Raw genomic sequence first — 22,395 nt, 5'->3', positions numbered from 1 at the left:
AAGCAGGACTAAAGCAGGTCTAAAGCAGGTCTAAAGCAGGACTAAAGCAGGACTAAAGCAGGTCTAAAGCAGGACTAAAGCAGTTCTAAAGCAGGGCTAAAGCAGTTCTAAAGCAGGACTAAAGCAGGTCTAAAGCAGGACTAAAGCAGTTCTAAAGCAGGGCTAAAGCAGTTCTAAAGCAGGTCTAAAGCAGGTCTAAAGCAGGTCTAAAGCAGGACTAAAGCAGGTCTAAAGCAGGACTAAAGCAGGACTAAAGCAGTTCTAAAGCAGGTCTAAAGCAGGTCTAAAGCAGGTCTAAAGCAGGTCTAAAGCAGGACTAAAGCAGTTCTAAAGCAGGACTAAAGCAGGTCTAAAGCAGGTCTAAAGCAGGACTAAAGCAGTTCTAAAGCAGGTCTAAAGCACTTCTAAAGCAGGTCTAAAGCAGGTCTAAAGCAGGACTAAAGCAGGTCTAAAGCAGGTCTAAAGCAGGACTAAAGCAGGTCTAAAGCAGGTCTACAGCAGGTCTAAAGCAGGACTACAGCAGGTCTAAAGCAGGACTACAGCAGGTCTAAAGCAGGTCTAAAGCAGGTCTAAAGCAGGTCTACAGCTGGTCTAAAGCAGGTCTACAGCAGGACTAAAGCAGGTCTACAGCAGGTCTAAAGCAGGACTAAAGCAGGTCTAAAGCAGGACTAAAGCAGGTCTAAAGCAGGTCTAAAGCAGGACTAAAGCAGGACTAAAGCAGGTCTAAAGCAGGACTAAATCAGTTCTAAAGCAGGGCTAAAGCAGTTCTAAAGCAGGACTAAAGCAGGTCTAAAGCAGGACTAAAGCAGTTCTAAAGCAGGTCTAAAGCAGGTCTAAAGCAGGACTAAAGCAGGTCTAAAGCAGGTCTAAAGCAGGACTAAAGCAGTTCTAAAGCAGGTCTAAAGCAGGTCTAAAGCAGGACTAAAGCAGGACTAAAGCAGTTCTAAAGCAGGGCTAAAGCAGTTCTAAAGCAGGACTAAAGCAGGTCTAAAGCAGGACTAAAGCAGTTCTAAAGCAGGGCTAAAGCAGTTCTAAAGCAGGTCTAAAGCAGGTCTAAAGCAGGTCTAAAGCAGGTCTATAGCAGGACTACAGCAGGTCTAAAGCAGGACTACAGCAGGTCTAAAGCAGGTCTACAGCAGGTCTAAAGCAGGTCTAAAGCAGGACTACAGCAGGTCTAAAGCAGGTCTAAAGCAGGTCTAAAGCAGGTCTAAAGCAGGTCTACAGCAGGTCTAAAGCAGGACTACAGCAGGTCTAAAGCAGGTCTACAGCAGGTCTACAGCAGGACTACAGCAGGTCTAAAGCAGGTCTAAAGCAGGTCTAAAGCAGGTCTAAAGCAGGTCTACAGCTGGTCTAAAGCAGGTCTACAGCAGGACTAAAGCAGGTCTACAGCAGGTCTAAAGCAGGACTAAAGCAGGTCTAAAGCAGGACTAAAGCAGGTCTAAAGCAGGACTAAAGCAGGACTAAAGCAGGTCTAAAGCAGGACTAAAGCAGTTCTAAAGCAGGGCTAAAGCAGTTCTAAAGCAGTTCTAAAGCAGGTCTAAAGCAGGTCTAAAGCAGGTCTAAAGCAGGTCTAACGCAGGACTAAAGCAGGTCTAAAGCAGGACTAAAGCAGGACTAAAGCAGGACTAAAGCAGGTCTAAAGCAGGACTAAAGCAGGTCTAAAGCAGGTCTAAAGCAGGACTAAAGCAGTTCTAAAGCAGGTCTAAAGCAGGTCTAAAGCAGGACTAAAGCAGGTCTAAAGCAGGACTAAAGCAGGACTAAAGCAGGTCTAAAGCAGGACTAAAGCAGTTCTAAAGCAGGTCTAAAGCAGGACTAAAGCAGGACTAAAGCAGGTCTAAAGCAGGACTAAAGCAGGTCTAAAGCAGGTCTAAAGCAGGACTAAAGCAGGACTAAAGCAGGTCTAAAGCAGGACTAAAGCAGTTCTAAAGCAGGGCTAAAGCAGTTCTAAAGCAGGACTAAAGCAGGTCTAAAGCAGGACTAAAGCAGTTCTAAAGCAGGGCTAAAGCAGTTCTAAAGCAGGTCTAAAGCAGGTCTAAAGCAGGTCTAAAGCAGGACTAAAGCAGGTCTAAAGCAGGACTAAAGCAGGACTAAAGCAGTTCTAAAGCAGGTCTAAAGCAGGTCTAAAGCAGGTCTAAAGCAGGTCTAAAGCAGGACTAAAGCAGTTCTAAAGCAGGACTAAAGCAGGTCTAAAGCAGGTCTAAAGCAGGACTAAAGCAGTTCTAAAGCAGGTCTAAAGCACTTCTAAAGCAGGTCTAAAGCAGGTCTAAAGCAGGACTAAAGCAGGTCTAAAGCAGGTCTAAAGCAGGACTAAAGCAGGTCTAAAGCAGGTCTACAGCAGGTCTAAAGCAGGACTACAGCAGGTCTAAAGCAGGACTACAGCAGGTCTAAAGCAGGTCTAAAGCAGGTCTAAAGCAGGTCTACAGCAGGACTAAAGCAGGTCTACAGCAGGTCTAAAGCAGGACTAAAGCAGGTCTAAAGCAGGACTAAAGCAGGTCTAAAGCAGGTCTAAAGCAGGACTAAAGCAGGACTAAAGCAGGTCTAAAGCAGGACTAAATCAGTTCTAAAGCAGGGCTAAAGCAGTTCTAAAGCAGGACTAAAGCAGGTCTAAAGCAGGACTAAAGCAGTTCTAAAGCAGGTCTAAAGCAGGTCTAAAGCAGGACTAAAGCAGGTCTAAAGCAGGTCTAAAGCAGGACTAAAGCAGTTCTAAAGCAGGTCTAAAGCAGGTCTAAAGCAGGTCTAAAGCAGGTCTAAAGCAGGACTAAAGCAGTTCTAAAGCAGGGCTAAAGCAGTTCTAAAGCAGGGCTAAAGCAGTTCTAAAGCAGGTCTAAAGCAGGTCTAAAGCAGGTCTAAAGCAGGTCTACAGCTGGTCTAAAGCAGGTCTACAGCAGGACTAAAGCAGGTCTACAGCAGGTCTAAAGCAGGACTAAAGCAGGTCTAAAGCAGGACTAAAGCAGGTCTAAAGCAGGTCTAAAGCAGGACTAAAGCAGGACTAAAGCAGGTCTAAAGCAGGACTAAAGCAGTTCTAAAGCAGGGCTAAAGCAGTTCTAAAGCAGGACTAAAGCAGGTCTAAAGCAGGACTAAAGCAGTTCTAAAGCAGGGCTAAAGCAGTTCTAAAGCAGGTCTAAAGCAGGTCTAAAGCAGGACTAAAGCAGGTCTAAAGCAGGTCTAAAGCAGGACTAAAGCAGTTCTAAAGCAGGTCTAAAGCAGGTCTAAAGCAGGTCTAAAGCAGGACTAAAGCAGTTCTAAAGCAGGGCTAAAGCAGTTCTAAAGCAGGACTAAAGCAGGTCTAAAGCAGGTCTAAAGCAGGACTAAAGCAGTTCTAAAGCAGGTCTAAAGCAGTTCTAAAGCAGGACTAAAGCAGGTCTAAAGCAGGTCTAAAGCAGGACTAAAGCAGTTCTAAAGCAGGTCTAAAGCAGTTCTAAAGCTGGTCTAAAGCAGGTCTAAAGCAGGACTAAAGCAGGTCTAAAGCAGGTCTAAAGCAGGACTAAAGCAGTTCTAAAGCAGGTCTAAAGCAGGACTAAAGCAGGTCTAAAGCAGGTCTAAAGCAGGACTAAAGCAGGTCTAAAGCAGGTCTAAAGCAGGACTAAAGCAGTTCTAAAGCAGGTCTAAAGCAGGTCTAAAGCAGGACTAAAGCAGGTCTAAAGCAGGACTAAAGCAGGACTAAAGCAGGTCTAAAGCAGGACTAAAGCAGTTCTAAAGCAGGTCTAAAGCAGGACTAAAGCAGGTCTAAAGCAGGACTAAAGCAGGTCTAAAGCAGGTCTAAAGCAGGACTACAGCAGGACTAAAGCAGGTCTAAAGCAGGACTAAAGCAGGTCTAAAGCAGGACTAAAGCATGTCTAAAGCAGGTCTAAAGCAGGTCTAAAGCAGGTCTAAAGCAGGACTAAAGCAGGACTAAAGCAGGTCTAAAGCAGGACTAAAGCAGTTCTAAAACAGGTCTAAAGCAGGTCTAAAGCAGGTCTAAAGCAGGTCTACAGCTGGTCTAAAGCAGGTCTACAGCAGGACTAAAGCAGGTCTACAGCAGGTCTAAAGCAGGACTAAAGCAGGTCTAAAGCAGGACTAAAGCAGGTCTAAAGCAGGACTAAAGCAGGACTAAAGCAGGTCTAAAGCAGGACTAAAGCAGGTCTAAAGCAGGACTAAAGCAGGACTAAAGCAGGTCTAAAGCAGGACTAAAGCAGGTCCAAAGCAGGTCTAAAGCAGGACTAAAGCAGGTCTAAAGCAGGACTAAAGCAGGACTAAAGCAGGTCTAAAGCAGGACTAAAGCAGTTCTAAAGTAGGTCTAAAGCAGGACTAAAGCAGGTCTAAAGCAGGACTAAAGCAGGTCTAAAGCAGGTCTAAAGCAGGACTACAGCAGGACTAAAGCAGGTCTAAAGCAGGACTAAAGCAGGTCTAAAGCAGGACTAAAGCAGGACTAAAGCAGTTCTAAAGCAGGTCTAAAGCAGGTCTAAAGCAGGTCTAAAGCAGGTCTAAAGCAGGACTAAAGCAGTTCTAAAGCAGGGCTAAAGCAGTTCTAAAGCAGGACTAAAGCAGGTCTAAAGCAGGTCTAAAGCAGGACTAAAGCAGTTCTAAAGCAGGTCTAAAGCAGTTCTAAAGCAGGTCTAAAGCAGGTCTAAAGCAGGACTAAAGCAGGTCTAAAGCAGGTCTAAAGCAGGACTAAAGCAGTTCTAAAGCAGGTCTAAAGCAGGACTAAAGCAGGACTAAAGCAGGTCTAAAGCAGGACTAAAGCAGGTCTAAAGCAGGTCTAAAGCAGGACTAAAGCAGTTCTAAAGCAGGTCTAAAGCAGGTCTAAAGCAGGACTAAAGCAGGTCTAAAGCAGGACTAAAGCAGGACTAAAGCAGGTCTAAAGCAGGACTAAAGCAGTTCTAAAGCAGGTCTAAAGCAGGACTAAAGCAGGTCTAAAGCAGGTCTAAAGCAGGTCTAAAGCAGGACTACAGCAGGACTAAAGCAGGTCTAAAGCAGGACTAAAGCAGGTCTAAAGCAGGTCTAAAGCAGGTCTAAAGCAGGACTAAAGCAGGACTAAAGCAGGTCTAAAGCAGGACTAAAGCAGTTCTAAAGCAGGTCTAAAGCAGGACTACAGCAGGACTAAAGCAGGTCTAAAGCAGTTCTAAAGCAGTTCTAAAGCAGGTCTAAAGCAGGACTAAAGCAGGTCTAAAGCAGGACTAAAGCAGGACTAAAGCAGGGCTAAAGCAGGACTAAAGCAGGTCTAAAGCAGGACTAAAGCAGGTCTAAAGCAGGTCTAAAGCAGGTCTAAAGCAGGTCTAAAGCAGGACTAAAGCAGGACTAAAGCAGGGCTAAAGCAGTTCTAAAGCAGGTCTAAAGCAGGACTAAAGCAGTTCTAAAGCAGGTCTAAAGCAGGTCTAAAGCAGGACTAAAGCAGGGCTAAAGCAGGACTAAAGCAGGTCTAAAGCAGGACTAAAGCAGGTCTAAAGCAGGACTAAAGCAGTTCTAAAGCAGGTCTAAAGCAGGTCTAAAGCAGGTCTAAAGCAGGTCTAAAGCAGGACTAAAGCAGGACTAAAGCAGGGCTAAAGCAGTTCTAAAGCAGGTCTAAAGCAGGACTAAAGCAGTTCTAAAGCAGGTCTAAAGCAGGTCTAAAGCAGGGCTAAAGCAGTTCTAAAGCAGGTCTTAAGCAGGTCTAAAGCAGGACTAAAGCAGGTCTAAAGCAGGACTAAAGCAGGACTAAAGCAGGTCTAAAGCAGGTCTAAAGCAGGACTAAAGCAGTTCTAAAGCAGGTCTAAAGCAGGTCTTAAGCAGGTCTAAAGCAGGACTAAAGCAGGTCTAAAGCAGGTCTAAAGCAGGACTAAAGCAGTTCTAAAGCAGGTCTAAAGCAGGTCTAAAGCAGGACTAAAGCAGGTCTAAAGCAGGACTAAAGCAGGACTAAAGCAGGTCTAAAGCAGGACTAAAGCAGTTCTAAAGCAGGTCTAAAGCAGGACTAAAGCAGGTCTAAAGCAGGTCTAAAGCAGGTCTAAAGCAGGACTACAGCAGGACTAAAGCAGGTCTAAAGCAGGACTAAAGCAGGTCTAAAGCAGTTCTAAAGCAGGTCTAAAGCAGGTCTAAAGCAGGTCTAAAGCAGGACTAAAGCAGTTCTAAAGCAGGGCTAAAGCAGTTCTAAAGCAGGACTAAAGCAGGTCTAAAGCAGGTCTAAAGCAGGACTAAAGCAGTTCTAAAGCAGGTCTAAAGCAGTTCTAAAGCAGGACTAAAGCAGGTCTAAAGCAGGTCTAAAGCAGGACTAAAGCAGTTCTAAAGCAGGTCTAAAGCAGTTCTAAAGCAGGTCTAAAGCAGGTCTAAAGCAGGACTAAAGCAGGTCTAAAGCAGGTCTAAAGCAGGACTAAAGCAGTTCTAAAGCAGGTCTAAAGCAGGACTAAAGCAGGTCTAAAGCAGGTCTAAAGCAGGACTAAAGCAGGTCTAAAGCAGGTCTAAAGCAGGACTAAAGCAGTTCTAAAGCAGGTCTAAAGCAGGTCTAAAGCAGGACTAAAGCAGGTCTAAAGCAGGACTAAAGCAGGACTAAAGCAGGTCTAAAGCAGGACTAAAGCAGTTCTAAAGCAGGTCTAAAGCAGGACTAAAGCAGGTCTAAAGCAGGACTAAAGCAGGTCTAAAGCAGGTCTAAAGCAGGACTACAGCAGGACTAAAGCAGGTCTAAAGCAGGACTAAAGCAGGTCTAAAGCAGGACTAAAGCATGTTTAAAGCATGTCTAAAGCAGGTCTAAAGCAGGTCTAAAGCAGGACTAAAGCAGGACTAAAGCAGGTCTAAAGCAGGACTAAAGCAGTTCTAAAACAGGTCTAAAGCAGGTCTAAAGCAGGTCTAAAGCAGGTCTACAGCTGGTCTAAAGCAGGTCTACAGCAGGACTAAAGCAGGTCTACAGCAGGTCTAAAGCAGGACTAAAGCAGGTCTAAAGCAGGACTAAAGCAGGTCTAAAGCAGGTCTAAAGCAGGACTAAAGCAGGACTAAAGCAGGTCTAAAGCAGGACTAAAGCAGGTCTAAAGCAGGTCTAAAGCAGGACTACAGCAGGACTAAAGCAGGACTAAAGCAGGTCTAAAGCAGGACTAAAGCAGTTCTAAAGCAGGGCTAAAGCAGTTCTAAAGCAGGACTAAAGCAGGTCTAAAGCAGGACTAAAGCAGTTCTAAAGCAGGGCTAAAGCAGTTCTAAAGCAGGTCTAAAGCAGGTCTAAAGCAGGACTAAAGCAGGTCTAAAGCAGGGCTAAAGCAGTTCTAAAGCAGGACTAAAGCAGGTCTAAAGCAGGTCTAAAGCAGGACTAAAGCAGTTCTAAAGCAGGTCTAAAGCAGTTCTAAAGCAGGTCTAAAGCAGGTCTAAAGCAGGACTAAAGCAGGTCTAAAGCAGGTCTAAAGCAGGACTAAAGCAGTTCTAAAGCAGGTCTAAAGCAGGACTAAAGCAGGACTAAAGCAGGTCTAAAGCAGGACTAAAGCAGGTCCAAAGCAGGTCTAAAGCAGGACTAAAGCAGGTCTAAAGCAGGACTAAAGCAGGACTAAAGCAGGTCTAAAGCAGGACTAAAGCAGTTCTAAAGTAGGTCTAAAGCAGGACTAAAGCAGGTCTAAAGCAGGACTAAAGCAGGTCTAAAGCAGGTCTAAAGCAGGACTACAGCAGGACTAAAGCAGGTCTAAAGCAGGACTAAAGCAGGTCTAAAGCAGGACTAAAGCAGGACTAAAGCAGTTCTAAAGCAGGTCTAAAGCAGGTCTAAAGCAGGTCTAAAGCAGGTCTAAAGCAGGACTAAAGCAGTTCTAAAGCAGGGCTAAAGCAGTTCTAAAGCAGGACTAAAGCAGGTCTAAAGCAGGTCTAAAGCAGGACTAAAGCAGTTCTAAAGCAGGTCTAAAGCAGTTCTAAAGCAGGTCTAAAGCAGGTCTAAAGCAGGACTAAAGCAGGTCTAAAGCAGGTCTAAAGCAGGACTAAAGCAGTTCTAAAGCAGGTCTAAAGCAGGACTAAAGCAGGACTAAAGCAGGTCTAAAGCAGGACTAAAGCAGGTCTAAAGCAGGTCTAAAGCAGGACTAAAGCAGTTCTAAAGCAGGTCTAAAGCAGGTCTAAAGCAGGACTAAAGCAGGTCTAAAGCAGGACTAAAGCAGGACTAAAGCAGGTCTAAAGCAGGACTAAAGCAGTTCTAAAGCAGGTCTAAAGCAGGACTAAAGCAGGTCTAAAGCAGGTCTAAAGCAGGTCTAAAGCAGGACTACAGCAGGACTAAAGCAGGTCTAAAGCAGGACTAAAGCAGGTCTAAAGCAGGTCTAAAGCAGGTCTAAAGCAGGACTAAAGCAGGACTAAAGCAGGTCTAAAGCAGGACTAAAGCAGTTCTAAAGCAGGTCTAAAGCAGGACTACAGCAGGACTAAAGCAGGTCTAAAGCAGTTCTAAAGCAGTTCTAAAGCAGGTCTAAAGCAGGACTAAAGCAGGTCTAAAGCAGGACTAAAGCAGGACTAAAGCAGGGCTAAAGCAGGACTAAAGCAGGTCTAAAGCAGGACTAAAGCAGGTCTAAAGCAGGTCTAAAGCAGGTCTAAAGCAGGTCTAAAGCAGGACTAAAGCAGGACTAAAGCAGGGCTAAAGCAGTTCTAAAGCAGGTCTAAAGCAGGACTAAAGCAGTTCTAAAGCAGGTCTAAAGCAGGTCTAAAGCAGGACTAAAGCAGGGCTAAAGCAGGACTAAAGCAGGTCTAAAGCAGGACTAAAGCAGGTCTAAAGCAGGACTAAAGCAGTTCTAAAGCAGGTCTAAAGCAGGTCTAAAGCAGGTCTAAAGCAGGTCTAAAGCAGGACTAAAGCAGGACTAAAGCAGGGCTAAAGCAGTTCTAAAGCAGGTCTAAAGCAGGACTAAAGCAGTTCTAAAGCAGGTCTAAAGCAGGTCTAAAGCAGGGCTAAAGCAGTTCTAAAGCAGGTCTTAAGCAGGTCTAAAGCAGGACTAAAGCAGGTCTAAAGCAGGACTAAAGCAGGACTAAAGCAGGTCTAAAGCAGGTCTAAAGCAGGACTAAAGCAGTTCTAAAGCAGGTCTAAAGCAGGTCTTAAGCAGGTCTAAAGCAGGACTAAAGCAGGTCTAAAGCAGGTCTAAAGCAGGACTAAAGCAGTTCTAAAGCAGGTCTAAAGCAGGTCTAAAGCAGGACTAAAGCAGGTCTAAAGCAGGACTAAAGCAGGACTAAAGCAGGTCTAAAGCAGGACTAAAGCAGTTCTAAAGCAGGTCTAAAGCAGGACTAAAGCAGGTCTAAAGCAGGTCTAAAGCAGGTCTAAAGCAGGACTACAGCAGGACTAAAGCAGGTCTAAAGCAGGACTAAAGCAGGTCTAAAGCAGGTCTAAAGCAGGTCTAAAGCAGGACTAAAGCAGGACTAAAGCAGGTCTAAAGCAGGACTAAAGCAGTTCTAAAGCAGGTCTAAAGCAGGACTACAGCAGGACTAAAGCAGGTCTAAAGCAGTTCTAAAGCAGTTCTAAAGCAGGTCTAAAGCAGGACTAAAGCAGGTCTAAAGCAGGACTAAAGCAGGACTAAAGCAGGGCTAAAGCAGGACTAAAGCAGGTCTAAAGCAGGACTAAAGCAGGTCTAAAGCAGGACTAAAGCAGTTCTAAAGCAGGTCTAAAGCAGGTCTAAAGCAGGTCTAAAGCAGGACTAAAGCAGGACTAAAGCAGGGCTAAAGCAGTTCTAAAGCAGGTCTAAAGCAGGACTAAAGCAGTTCTAAAGCAGGTCTAAAGCAGGTCTAAAGCAGGACTAAAGCAGGGCTAAAGCAGGACTAAAGCAGGTCTAAAGCAGGACTAAAGCAGGTCTAAAGCAGGACTAAAGCAGTTCTAAAGCAGGTCTAAAGCAGGACTAAAGCAGGACTAAAGCAGGGCTAAAGCAGTTCTAAAGCAGGTCTAAAGCAGGACTAAAGCAGTTCTAAAGCAGGGCTAAAGCAGTTCTAAAGCAGGTCTAAAGCAGGCATAGTTATTAATTGTATTAAAATGAATTAAAAGTATAGGAGCAGTTGCTGTTTGTAAGTATTTCTGCTGCCAGTGCACTTTTGTTTCCAGTTACTGGCACAGAAGAACGTAAACTTTACTGTCATGTGAACCCAGAGGACCCGGCTGCCCTGACAGCTCGACCAATCAGCAGCAGCCCGAGGCCAGCTGAGTGTCCCAGCGGCAGGCCCCTGGGCTAAAGGGGTGGGGTCGGGGCGTGCGAGCACATTAAAGGATGGCAGAGGACGAGCTGACAGTACTGAGCGAGCAGAGAAAGGAGAGCACAGAGCGAGGGCGCTGGGGGGTCAGGCGGGGCAAGAACAGTTATTTAATGATCCAGCTCTAGAGCACGGTCACAGCAGCACTTACCCAGAGTGCAAAGGGCAAAGCTGTAACGTATTTTCTAATTGTTTGTAACAGCTGTGATGAATGGTAGACGTCCATGGCCTGCTACAAAGAACACGTATTATAGTAGAAAAGATCTTATTCTGTCCACAGACAATGTTGGTAAAAGTAAAGGCCGGCCCACAGTACACAATTTTCAAGCCTTGAACAATTTTTAAATGTTAGACAAAAAGCTCAGACTGTAGATATAAGGAAAATCGGATATGATTTCAAATCTTATGATCCCTGAGCACAAAGACTGTGGAGAAGGGATTGCACAGTACAAGCTGAAAGTTGTGTGCTAACAAAGCTACTGCATCTTAGCGAATCACTTTGAGACAGTTATAGTGTTCAAAACGATCACAGAATTGCTCTTCTATTTTAGACGCAAGAAAAATTTGTGTTATTACTATTCTATAAAAAGAGGATCTGAAAATATTTTTGCTCAGAAAGCCGGCGAGCCTCCAGCAGCTTCACCTGGTAACTACACTGGATGTACACTGACACACGAGAGGATGAGGAAACACACAGGGATGAGAATGTTACAGTTCATAATTCAAGTTCGAGATGAGCCATTATTTTATATAAGTCATTATTTTCTGTATTCTACGCCTCTGTATTCTACGCCTCTGTGTGATCATCCTTCCGTCTGCTCCTAAGTTTCTTGCTTTATCGGCTGTTGCAGTTTTGGTGATGTTTTACGATATCGTAGAGGAGTGAGGAGAGCGCAGCTGCTTCAAAATCACTTACAGGGATTCAAAGTCAGGTCAAGCCTCCCCAAAGTTGTGGAGGATTAATATGGGGTCTAAATCTGGCAAAATATCCTGTTTGAACCTATTTTAAGTTTGCCCGAAAATATGATGTTGCATGCAAAAAAAGTGGCAAAAATATTATTTGTGTTGACTGTCCATTTCAGATGTTTATAGCACATTAAAGATGGGGCTTTTGCAGCAGCAGAACTGTAGGAAACAGACGTTAGGGAGTAAATCATGTGGCTGTGATGTCTGAGGCAGGAAGGGAAGGAGAATTATTCATCAGGCCACGGTCAGAAAGTGGAACAGGATTAAAACAAACTTTATTTCTGGAGAACGCAATGTTGTTATGACTCAGCACAGAAAAGGGCTCGAACAATTCTGGAACACAGTCAGAGGCTTGAGTCAACCTCAAAAAGAATGACGGACATAAAAATAACTGATAATGAAATAATGAATTCAAAAAATAACTTGTCTAAATCTCAACACACTAGGCAAGCATTTTAACCCTCAAATGAAAAGATCTGATTGTTTAAATGTGAGGATTTGTGATACCGTCAAATTAAAAGTTCACGCTTGCTCAGATGCTCAGAACAAACTTACCTTTACACTGGGTTGATAAAACATAGAGCACTCCAAGCACTAATTAAAGTTAAGACCAATGATTCCTCTTAGTTGTCATGTGTCTGGGCAAACACACAAGCTCCCTGGGCACACTGAGGACCACTGTGAGCATCAGATGTGCCCCCTGTGGCCACACACCAGTATCAAAACTGTTCAAAACCTTGGATCATAGCAAGTTCTTACAAGCAATGTGGCCCACTTAAAATGAAAAATACAAAAATCATGTTGTTCATGAGATGTATAGTATGTTGTATGTGAGAGTCCTGCTTTGGCCCGGCTGTGGTCCAGTTGTGGCTGTGGGACTTGCGCCTCTCAATTCCGCCACATTATTGTTAACTAGCTGACCTGCATGGTGCATGTGGGCAGGGCACATATGCACTATCAATGCTATGATTGGCTGCATAGCGTAAGCAAACTGTATTGACAGGTGTCCAGCCAATGATACGATATTTACGAAAAAAATAGAACTTTCCATATACGGGCCGCACCTGTCATAAACTGCAGGTTCCCACATTGTAACATGAGATATTTACACGTAAATAAACACGGAAGTGATGCTTCTTTTGAACCGGAGGTCTCGCGGCACACCCGCGGTCTTCTGCGCTGTAGGACTAATTAGACTCATTTCTCTGTGAATATGAGCCTGATTGTAATAAAACACACAGCGTTTTGAATCTATAAATATAGAGAACACGGCTTCTACTGTCCACTAGATATACAGTGAGTCAACGCTTGTGCTTCCTGCTAGATTGCCCCCAGTGGCCGCTTGGTAATTAGATTAGATTAGATTAGGTCTAATATTAGATATTCATTTTCACGTTTATGGTGAATTTTATTTTCTGTGCTCCATAGATTGTGCGCGCACATATGCAATTGCGCAGTCGCGCAGTTTTCAGTGAACAGTGGTAAAGACTCTCTGTGAGTTTGCCTCACAGTAACGGACCCCATGTGCCTCATTAGTTGTCCGCGATACATAATGCTCTAAAATACCCTCTACATCTCAGGTTCACATCCTTAACATTGTGGCAGGCCATGAGATGTCAATGGTTTGGCCTTGGGACTAATCTGCCTGAACATTGAACTTTTCATTAGCCATTGACAGTAGGTGCAGTTGTGTAATTAACCATAACCATTTTTAGTATCCCTAATGGCGCTAATAAGTCAGTCCCAATATCCTATTAAATGGCAGTTCATAAGCTTTCATTATAATCATTTCCTCGTTAAGACTTTAATCAGATGGTCCATATGGGATATAACTTATACATATAACTATCTCTTAAGCTCATGTTTAGTTTGCTAATTGCTAATTCATAATCGTTATCATTGTTCATGTTGTGATTACTTTTCTGCAGCATTATGCTCAAGATGTGATGCACTTTTCCAAACAAATGCCATCTGAATTGTCTTTGGTCATGTGACATATGAATGGGGAACGCAGGAAGCACAAACTGAATCACTGATCATTACAATATATTTAATTCTTCCATGGCAGGACCTGTCAAGAAAGTGTATTTTATAAATAATCATACTAATAAATAAACTAATGTGCTCAGTTTCAGCTAATACTGGTTAAAATCATAATGTGGTCATAATGCGCACATGCACAATATTCCTAAATGACAAATAAACACATGTATTATTGGCTTAGTATTGTGTCAATAACAGAAACAAGCCACTTTCTGTTTTGTGTCTAATATATAAACGTCCTCCACATCTCCCATACACAAAGCTTGAGGAATAGATAATCATTTTTGAGACATTTTCAGCAGAATAATTATTGTATTCCTTCTTCTGAATAATAAATAATCTCAGCATAGTACAATATTTGTAGTGTATTTCTTTGCTGCTGAATTATGAAAGGATTTGTAGTTGTGAGCCAGGGCAATAGATGAGGTAAGCAGACAAAATGTACTCAATGCACAGGGGGCTGCAGACTAAACAAGCAAATCCAAAAAGCATATTACACTCTCATTATGAGGCGTAATGAAATACACAACACAATTTGAGGCTGCAAATGAAGCAGAGGTTTCATTTTAGGCAGCGCACCAACAGCAGTTCTCATCTCTTTATAATAATTCAGAGGTTACTTAATATTCCAACTATATCTACCAGAGCCAACATTTGAACAAAGAAAGCACGTGACAACACTATAGTTTACGTGTGTGATGCGACTTCACTTCTGTGTCACCAAGAGAAGCCAATAAAGTCTGCCAGTCACCATGGAATTGCTACATGTATTGATCAGTGCTTTTGATTTTAAACAGACTGTTCTCCTCAGCGGTTCGGATCATTAGAGTCCAATTTATGGGTTTCAAGCTACAAAATCCTTCTAATTAGGAAGGAATCAATTGTCTGGCACCACTTGTACAACTCAGCTTCACAAAAGTACCAGTTCTTTTTACTTCCAACATTCCTTGAGGTCTAACCACAAAGTTATGAGGTCTTTTCCTTGCCGTACATAGTTTGTATTGTTGTCTTGCGTATACTGCACGTGTGAATGGCCAGTCCTGTTGACGTGATGGGGTCTCTTTCCTCCCTTCTGTGCAGGTGGCGTCCCATCAGTGTTGCCTCATTAGGCCCAGTATAGGTGTTTCAGAGACGTGTCCGAGATGAGAATGACACAAATGGTCTGGGACTAATGTGGGCTGCTCCTTCTCCTCCTTCTCCTCCTTCTCCTCCCTGTCACCTCTTCCTTCTTCTTCCCCCCTGTGCTGCCTCCTATTGTGTGTTGCACTGCATCTATAGCAATCTTAAAACGTATCCATTTCTAGCCCGCTTTTTCCGACACGCTCACATCTGTGACATCAACTGGTTCCACAGCACGAGCTCTGTCTGAAGCTCTGTTACTCAAGTTAGACTTTAATCTGAGATGTGTTTTAGCCCATCGTAATATCTACAATGTTGAAAGATATTGTTATTTGTTTTATCTTATTTTATTAAATGTCAGAAAAGAATTGTTTTGTCATTGTCAGTGAACAAAATACACAAATGAGGAATGTGCCTCAGCGACTAGCTGAGGCACATTCGGGGAAATACACGGCCTGTCTAAAAGAATGTCCAAAACTTTCTATAAGTACGTTTTAGACATGTTTAATTCCAAAGGAGGGGTAAAGCAGGTTTATACGCAGCTAAAAAAAAAACAAAAAAACTTAATAAACACATCATTTGATGAACACTTTTACTTTGAAGCACAATTGATTTGTCCTTAATCCGCGGGTTAAATCAATTATCCGGAAGCTTTTCTACTTCTTCTTCTTTGGTGTTTTATGGTGGTTAGTATCCAAGTGTTACATTACAGCCACCTACTGTAGTTATACGTCTTGGACTTTATTCTTTAAACTTTTTTCTTGAGACTTTATTTTTTTTTCAACTTCCTCCTCAACTTCCAGTAGCATTTCGTCATGCACAGGGCCTATAACTCTCATGTGAATACAAGACATTTCACACAACCCACTCGGTGATAGAGGTGGGAACAGCATTTTGGACGTTTTTTTTTGTTTTTTGCATGCGGTTATAAATAACTTCTTGACCCATGTAAGGTCGTATAAGTAGATCAAAACTTTGACGCAGCACTGACTCAGGATAAGTCACAGGATAACCTCAGCGATGGTCAACAGGACATGTGCCAAAGTAATATCATTGTTTAACACAGTATACAGCGTTATGGCAGCAACATGGTGCAACAACAATAACTCACGTCAGAATCCCTGCGACGCACTGTGACTTCATCACTTTTGTCACGCTCAGATGAAGCCAAGTCCCACCTCCATGAGATGAGGAAAGCAGCTGTAAGGGTTGGCGCTGTCTACATCAAACTATAGAGTGTTTTTTTTTATCAGGTTTGACCCAGGAATTAACACTAGTGCGCTGTTAGCATGATAGTTGTTGTTAGCCTTTAGACAAAACTACTCTCTGGCCTCTGAGAGTTGTGAAAAGTACTTCTAAACTCATTGTGGTGAATGATTACACTGCAAGGACGAATACGTTTGACACTTTAAAATAAATAAATTTGCTTGTCAAGTTTTTAAGATGGAAAAATCAGGAAGGCCTACAGTGCCTTTAATGTTAATTATCATAGCTGAAATGTCTGGAATCAAGACATCAATGACACCTTACTCATTTGAATGGGTTTGTTTATGATTCTGGTTGATTTAAAATCATACAAATCTGAACAAATCCATTGAGTGAAGTCATTGTTTGTGTGTAATTGAAAGTGCTTCAGTCCTTGGAATGAATCAAAGTGGTGGAGCAGCTCTATCAGCCCCTGGTTGTCCTCAGCGTGTTGTCCTGTCTCCACTTGCACAGAATCAAAGAGATGTGGCTTCAATGGATCAGCCATCAGCCTCATTTGACACTAGCCAAGGCTCTAATTACACTCCTGATTCTGAATTGGTCTTCAGTAACCTACTAAACCATAATCTAAAACAATCTCCAAAGCACGACCAGAAGATCAGAGATGTGTCTGAAAAAGAAACGTGTGAGCTTTGAGGGAAAACAAATAAAGCTTGAATCCCAGCCGCTGCAGACTGTCAGACTGAAGCGCTGCTGGAGAGGAGGGGATAGGGGAGCACACAGGGCACCAGGAAAATCCTAAACTTTCTGACACAGTTACGGTCCCACAGGCACATCTTATATACTTTCCCAGCCAAACTTACACCACAGAAATATTGATGAGCATAATTTGAACTGCGGTTAAGGCAGTAATGGGAGACTTCAAACCAGATGGTATTATTGTCATTCATTCAAATTGTCTATATATTTAAAAACCTTTTTTCCGAAGGTAGGAAGTATCATAACTCTAATGGGGAATCCTTTTTGTTACACACAGAATAAGTAATCCATGCCATACCATTACATACACACAGGGGAATAGCACCAGCCTCACATATACATTAAAAGCAGCCCCTCAGGTTTTAATCCTGACATATGACATCCCACATATAAAAGGGGATGACAGAGGACTCCCTGGACATTGGTTGGCCCCAGCGGTCGTCTCTTTGTGAGGGCAAGTCTTTCCTGCGTCTGTAGCAAATCTGCCCTCTCACTCGACACACTGGTGAAAGGCGATTTCCGTAATCCACCAGTGTAAAGCTCACGCGACAAATGGGCGTGAGGGGCATGTGCGGGGCAGGCGTTTGTGTGTGTGAAAAAGGCTACTAAAAGCTGCCTGTCTTCCAGAGTGGATGATAACAGGGAGCCACAGAGAGCATTCACAAAAGCCATTCTGCCAACAAGAAAAACGCATTAAGTTCGCACAAGCAACTGCACCTTCTTCTAGTACCTAGGCAATTTCGGAAAACAGATATAAATTATAAAATATAATACTTTAATAAATGTATACATATATACAACAATTACTTTTCTGAAATCAGAGGAACATGGTGGTATTTTATTATGAAGATTAAGCTTCGAAGCTGCAGTGAATTTGTGAGGAAAAATGGAAAATGCAGCTCTTATAGTGAGTGCATGAGCAATTTTTCCTTCTCTAATTTGTGGTGAAGGTTATTTTATCTTATAAATAAATGCATAATAAATGGTGAAACAAAAGAATAAAGCTGTATAAAGCTGGGTTACCTATTTTTCAAATACATAAGGAAGTGGGTATTTAAACACTCATCAAACACATTCTCACTCATTCCTAGCTCTCACAAAACCGTTAGCATATCACTGGTAAACACATGCATGGATTTTTGGGCCACAAGGACAGCTTTAGATTTTCACAAAAGTGAGACAGGCTGATATCTCTAAATCAGCTCTCATCCCCAAAGGAACATACAAAGTTCTGCTTTTACAATACAGTCCTGGGGAGGAAAACAAAAGTTTTTAATCCTAGTATTCACACTATAATTAAGAGCAACTCATAATATTCTGTATTCAGAATACAGTACTCTGACTGGAACGGTAGACACTGCTTAAAGGCGCTGTACCTGAATTTCACTTTCTTAAAAACATGACAAACATTGTTTTGTTTTTTTAAAGTCCACATGCATTCCTCACTTACCTAAGGCCTCATACCATTCTAATTATTCAGCACGATGAGGCCAAAGCAAGTTGAGCGGTCATGGTAAAGAAACAACTAGCATGCACAGTGCACTACACTTCCTGCTTTCCTGCTGAGAGCACACAATGGACTCATTTTCACCCATATCATTGTATATATACCCAAAGAAAGTATATTTGTACTGTGGCAAAACAGATTTTATTGTATAATATGAAAATAATAAGTGAAAACTTCAAAGAAAATAGAAATAAGGAGCGCTGCGTGGGTACTTTACAATTGTCAGTCCATGAGTATTTGTTTGTTTGTTTGTTTTTCTTTGCAATACTGTGATTTATGATAATACATGACCAATTATGCACTATTTCCTGAGCAGTTGTATTGTTAAATTGTATTGTCCATAGTTGGGTATAAACACTGTTTTGATTTATATGTCCAGACTATGAGAAACAAGCAGAGAGAACGCGCCTTGAGTAATTCACACATCTGTTCTACTGAGACCAAACACAGGGAGGAGGATTTTCTGAGCAAGGATTATTTCTCCGCATGTCTACCTGCCTGCGGTGCCTAAAGGTGCAGCAGACAAATCGCTCTGCATCCCGTCCTAAACGGGAGACGAGAGCAGCAATACTAGCCTGCCGGGTGTGCTTGATAGAACATACGTCCAGCTCATGTTCTATCTGAAGCTAGCCAGAGCGTTGGTCCATGGAAGTAAGCAAGATGTATGTAATGTCCAGAGCCTACATTTTAAGTGTTTTTCTTAATTGTAAGCATGATGTAGAGTATATAATGTCCAGATCTTATAATTTATAATGTGTTTTTTATTGAAACAGCAAACAATCAATAATATAATAATATGAGTTTTACAAGTATCTATAATTGCTTTGAGAGGTGGCTACATCTTATCCACAGTAGCCAAGAAGAATTTCATTAATATTTTAAATACAAGATGACACAGGTTGCAGATTTAAGGTTCATCTGTAAAATATTGTCATAGATCTGGAAAACAAACTGACCACTCCCATCAGAACTCATCACAGCAAATCATCCGCCTCATCTGCATCTCCCTGCACCTTCTTTCCTCACATAATCACCTTCATGTGCACACATCTAATCTATGGCCACTAGTCTCCTTGTCTTCCAGCTAAAACTCTGTACCCCTCTATCCATGTTATGGCTGAAGCACATGAAGCAACATTTTTAGGAAAGTATAATGCATACATATCTTGTCATCAAACCCTATATTCCTATTTTGTAGCAAATTCATGGGTTGGTCAAAGCTTCACATGACCTGAATGTCTAATTTCCATACATATAAACCACTTGAATAGCCATGTTACGATGATGTGAAATAAACCTTTGGAAACAAGATGATAAAAGATGCCACTCACCCTGACGAGCATGTGAGGGAAAGGTCCACGGGAGTTTTCAGGCACATTTATTGGTGGGATGACCCAGTCTCTCTTCTGGCGCCGCAGCGCATTGGCCACCGAGCTCCTCAGATGTTTCCGTGGGAACCGGATCACTCTGGGCTGGGACTCCCACATTCTTGACAGCATCTCTTCTATTCCAACCTGAACACAGAGAGAGAGAAGACATCCAAACATGTCACATCACAGCCACACGCCTCCCATTGCATGTGGGATGAGGCCCTTTCATCTGAAAAGTCTGGAGCGACAGGTTGAAAGATGAATCTATTACATTTGGTGCAGTGTCACATTTTTCCTTTGGATAACATTCTCAGTGAAAGGGTAGATTCCCTCGCAACAGTATAGGGCCGTTGGGGCAGACTGCAGGTAAAAAAGTGTGAATAAACATTTCATGGGTTGGTCGGCATTGCATAGAAAAGGCCACTGTATGTTTTGATGTTGTAATATGACCAGGGTTTGACATGACATGACACTGTGGCTTGTATTTTTCAAAAGTTACTAGCCAAATTATGCCAACATTCAAAATTCACAATGAGGACTGAAGGCTTTATTTGACAGGACAGCTGCAGTGTGTAAAGAGAGGGTATAGACATTCAGCAAATGGTTGAGGGCTGGAATCAAACCCACAATGCCGTAGTAGTAGCAACCACACATGTGCAACACCCTTAACTATTGCAGCACCGATGAAGAACCTGGTGCAATCATTCAAATACACTGCCTGTCCCAAAACAAAAAGGAGAAAACATGCTCTAATATTTGGTAGGACCGCCTTTAGCTTTGATTTCAGCACACACTCGCTGTGGCACAGTTTCTGCAACATTAAAATATTTATTTCCATCCAGTGTTGCATTATTTTTCACCACTTGATCTTGTATTGATGATGTGAGAGAGTGACCACAGCACAAAGCCTTCTGCAGCTCGTCCCACTCTCACAGGGTTCACATCTGTAGTAGATTGGTTTCTGCTTCTCCTTAGATGTTTCTCTGCTTTACGCCAATGTTCTGACCCTTCTCAAACAAACTGACATCTTGGTAGTTTCTGAAATGAGAAGCCACTCACTGCATCAGTTATCTTAAATACAGTTGTGCAGCTGCAAGATCATCATCTGCAGCAGTTATCCAGTAGGAGGCTCAGACCTACTGTATTATTTGTTAGAATCCACTTTTTTTGACATTGTGTGTATACTGGCACTGTGATATAATAACATGTATTTTAACTCTGAATAAATGGAGTGATATGAGCAGATTGCAATAGCTAAAATACAATCATGATAATAGTATACTACATTCCGTCTGTAATGTTCAGACTGGTGTTATTTTGTAAATCAAGGCTTAGGTGTTGTGTTAAACGGCATGAGGGCTGTTTTTCTGCTGCTCTTCTTTGGTGTCCTCCTGTAAGACGCCTGTATTTTGGTAATCCTGCTAATCCTATTGTGGTTTCTGCTCCATGCACGGTCACACGCACACTTGGCTCTGTGCCCATGTCACCTGCAGCACAGCGGCTCATCCCACCTGACACACACATGCATATTACATCCATATGCAGCTGCTTAGAGCGTGACAAACACCTCTCATGGCACCAACTCAGATGACAGAGCCACAAGCAAACGCACACCAAAGCCTGTTCTGGGTATTTGCATATTCATTTGTCAACCTACACTTTCATGTAGTCCAAATAATAATAAAAATAAGCTCAACTATTCAAACCACAAAAGCAGTGGGCTAGTATGCAATTTCTAAATATTAGAGACACTGTTTGGAGGACACTCAGTTTGTTGCATATGCATTGAATGTATTGTGCAGAGAGGTTATTCATTAAGGTGGCACATAGAGATAAAAGCACACAACAAACCATAGTCTATAGGTTCTCAGCCTATGGAATGGGTACACATATGTAGGGGTGCACAGTCTTGTGTTTGACCTGGCTCAGACTTTGTTCTATTTTGTACAGTTCAAGTGTTTTTGACAAGTTTCATTCAAGCTAAAGCAAACAAACTATATTCTATCCATAACTGAAGGCATATTATACAAGTAAATGTAGTCCTAAAACCTACACCTGATTAAACTCTTGTTATACATCACCTGCCCATTAACTCACTACAAAGCGCACAGTACTGGACCTGCGCTTCAACCCGCCTCTGACTATCTAAGCGCAGAAGAGATGGGTGAGGGAAACGCGGTGACTGTTTGAAGGACAGAAAGAGGACCAGATGTGTCTCTCTGATAAGATAAGCCTGATTGTAGTCGCACTCATCCAGAACACTCCCAGGTACCAGCTGGCACCAGGAGGCAGAGCCGGTGCCAGGCCTTGCAGGTGGTCGTCACTGTGTACTCATAGATTTATATTTGGAGAGGCCGGACAAACAAACATGGCAAAACAAACACTCTACAACTGACGCAAAACAATTCCAACATTACCCCAAGAGATAAATACATGGAATACGTTATTTTATTAGGATTTATGAACAACAATAGGAGGGAAAAAGTATGAAGTTTTACTGAAATTGTGGGAGAGACTGAACAGTTTAATCTGAGTTTTCACTTTTGCATAATAGCTTTTACCAGTCCCATGTTATATTCCCTTTTAGCCAATTATTTGATGGACGGAGCATATCTTTAGTCTACCGAGAATTAGAATCCCTAAATGTCAGCCAAAGGATTCTAATCAACTGTAAACAAACTGACTGGGCCGTATTTTGCCTCCGATCTAAGTGGTAACAGGAGCGTTGCGGGGATAATTTCCTGTAATCAAGCGTCAGTGCAATTGCTGAGCGCATAGGGCATGGTATTATAGGGCATGGTATTATAGGGCAGGGGATTATAGGGCATGGTATTATAGGGCATGATATTATAGGGCAGGGGATTATAGGGCAGGGGATTATAGGGGGTGTGATCACGCCAAAATATGAGGTGGAGTGACACAAATGTGCAGAATCATAACAAATAAACTTCAAAACTAACAAAACATGGGTAACATGCCTAAGACATTTCTGGGAGTCTTATTACTATCCGCATATGGATGAGACAATCATAATTTTCCACGTAAACAGGACTCACAGTGCTGTTATGCACTCAGCTTTTTGCCTCCACCTCTGGCGTTGGACACCTGGTACTGGTCTGGGCCAGACTGGGCCAAACTGGGCCAGACTGGGCCGTGCAGACTTGCATGTGCTCAGCTCAGAAAGGAACGTGTATTTGGGACACTGGATAAATCCCATTCACCCAAACTCCTTGTACCAGTTCGCATAAAACTGTCACAGACTGAAAGTACAACACGAGAGGACTTCATCCGCTGGTTTAGACT

At 42.6% G+C, this 22,395-nt stretch overlaps 1 protein-coding gene across 1 annotated transcript in view; it reads right to left on the bottom strand.

The window, feature by feature from the left end:
• LOC140365514 (cadherin-4-like) overlaps positions 1-22,395 on the bottom strand; it is a 292,800-nt gene that overhangs the window by 75,003 nt on the left and 195,402 nt on the right. The window contains 1 exon segment of the mRNA XM_072451987.1: positions 19,054-19,236. Coding sequence (XP_072308088.1) covers positions 19,054-19,236 — 183 coding nt within the window.

Source organism: Eucyclogobius newberryi, unplaced genomic scaffold, assembly GCF_026437365.1.
Source record: "Eucyclogobius newberryi isolate DKJ021-1_F unplaced genomic scaffold, fEucNew1.0.hap1 SCAF_19, whole genome shotgun sequence".
In the NCBI taxonomy this organism is placed as follows: domain Eukaryota; kingdom Metazoa; phylum Chordata; class Actinopteri; order Gobiiformes; family Gobiidae; genus Eucyclogobius; species Eucyclogobius newberryi.
Note: the sequence above shows the minus strand (reverse complement) of the source record. Positions and strands in the feature narration are given on the sequence as shown.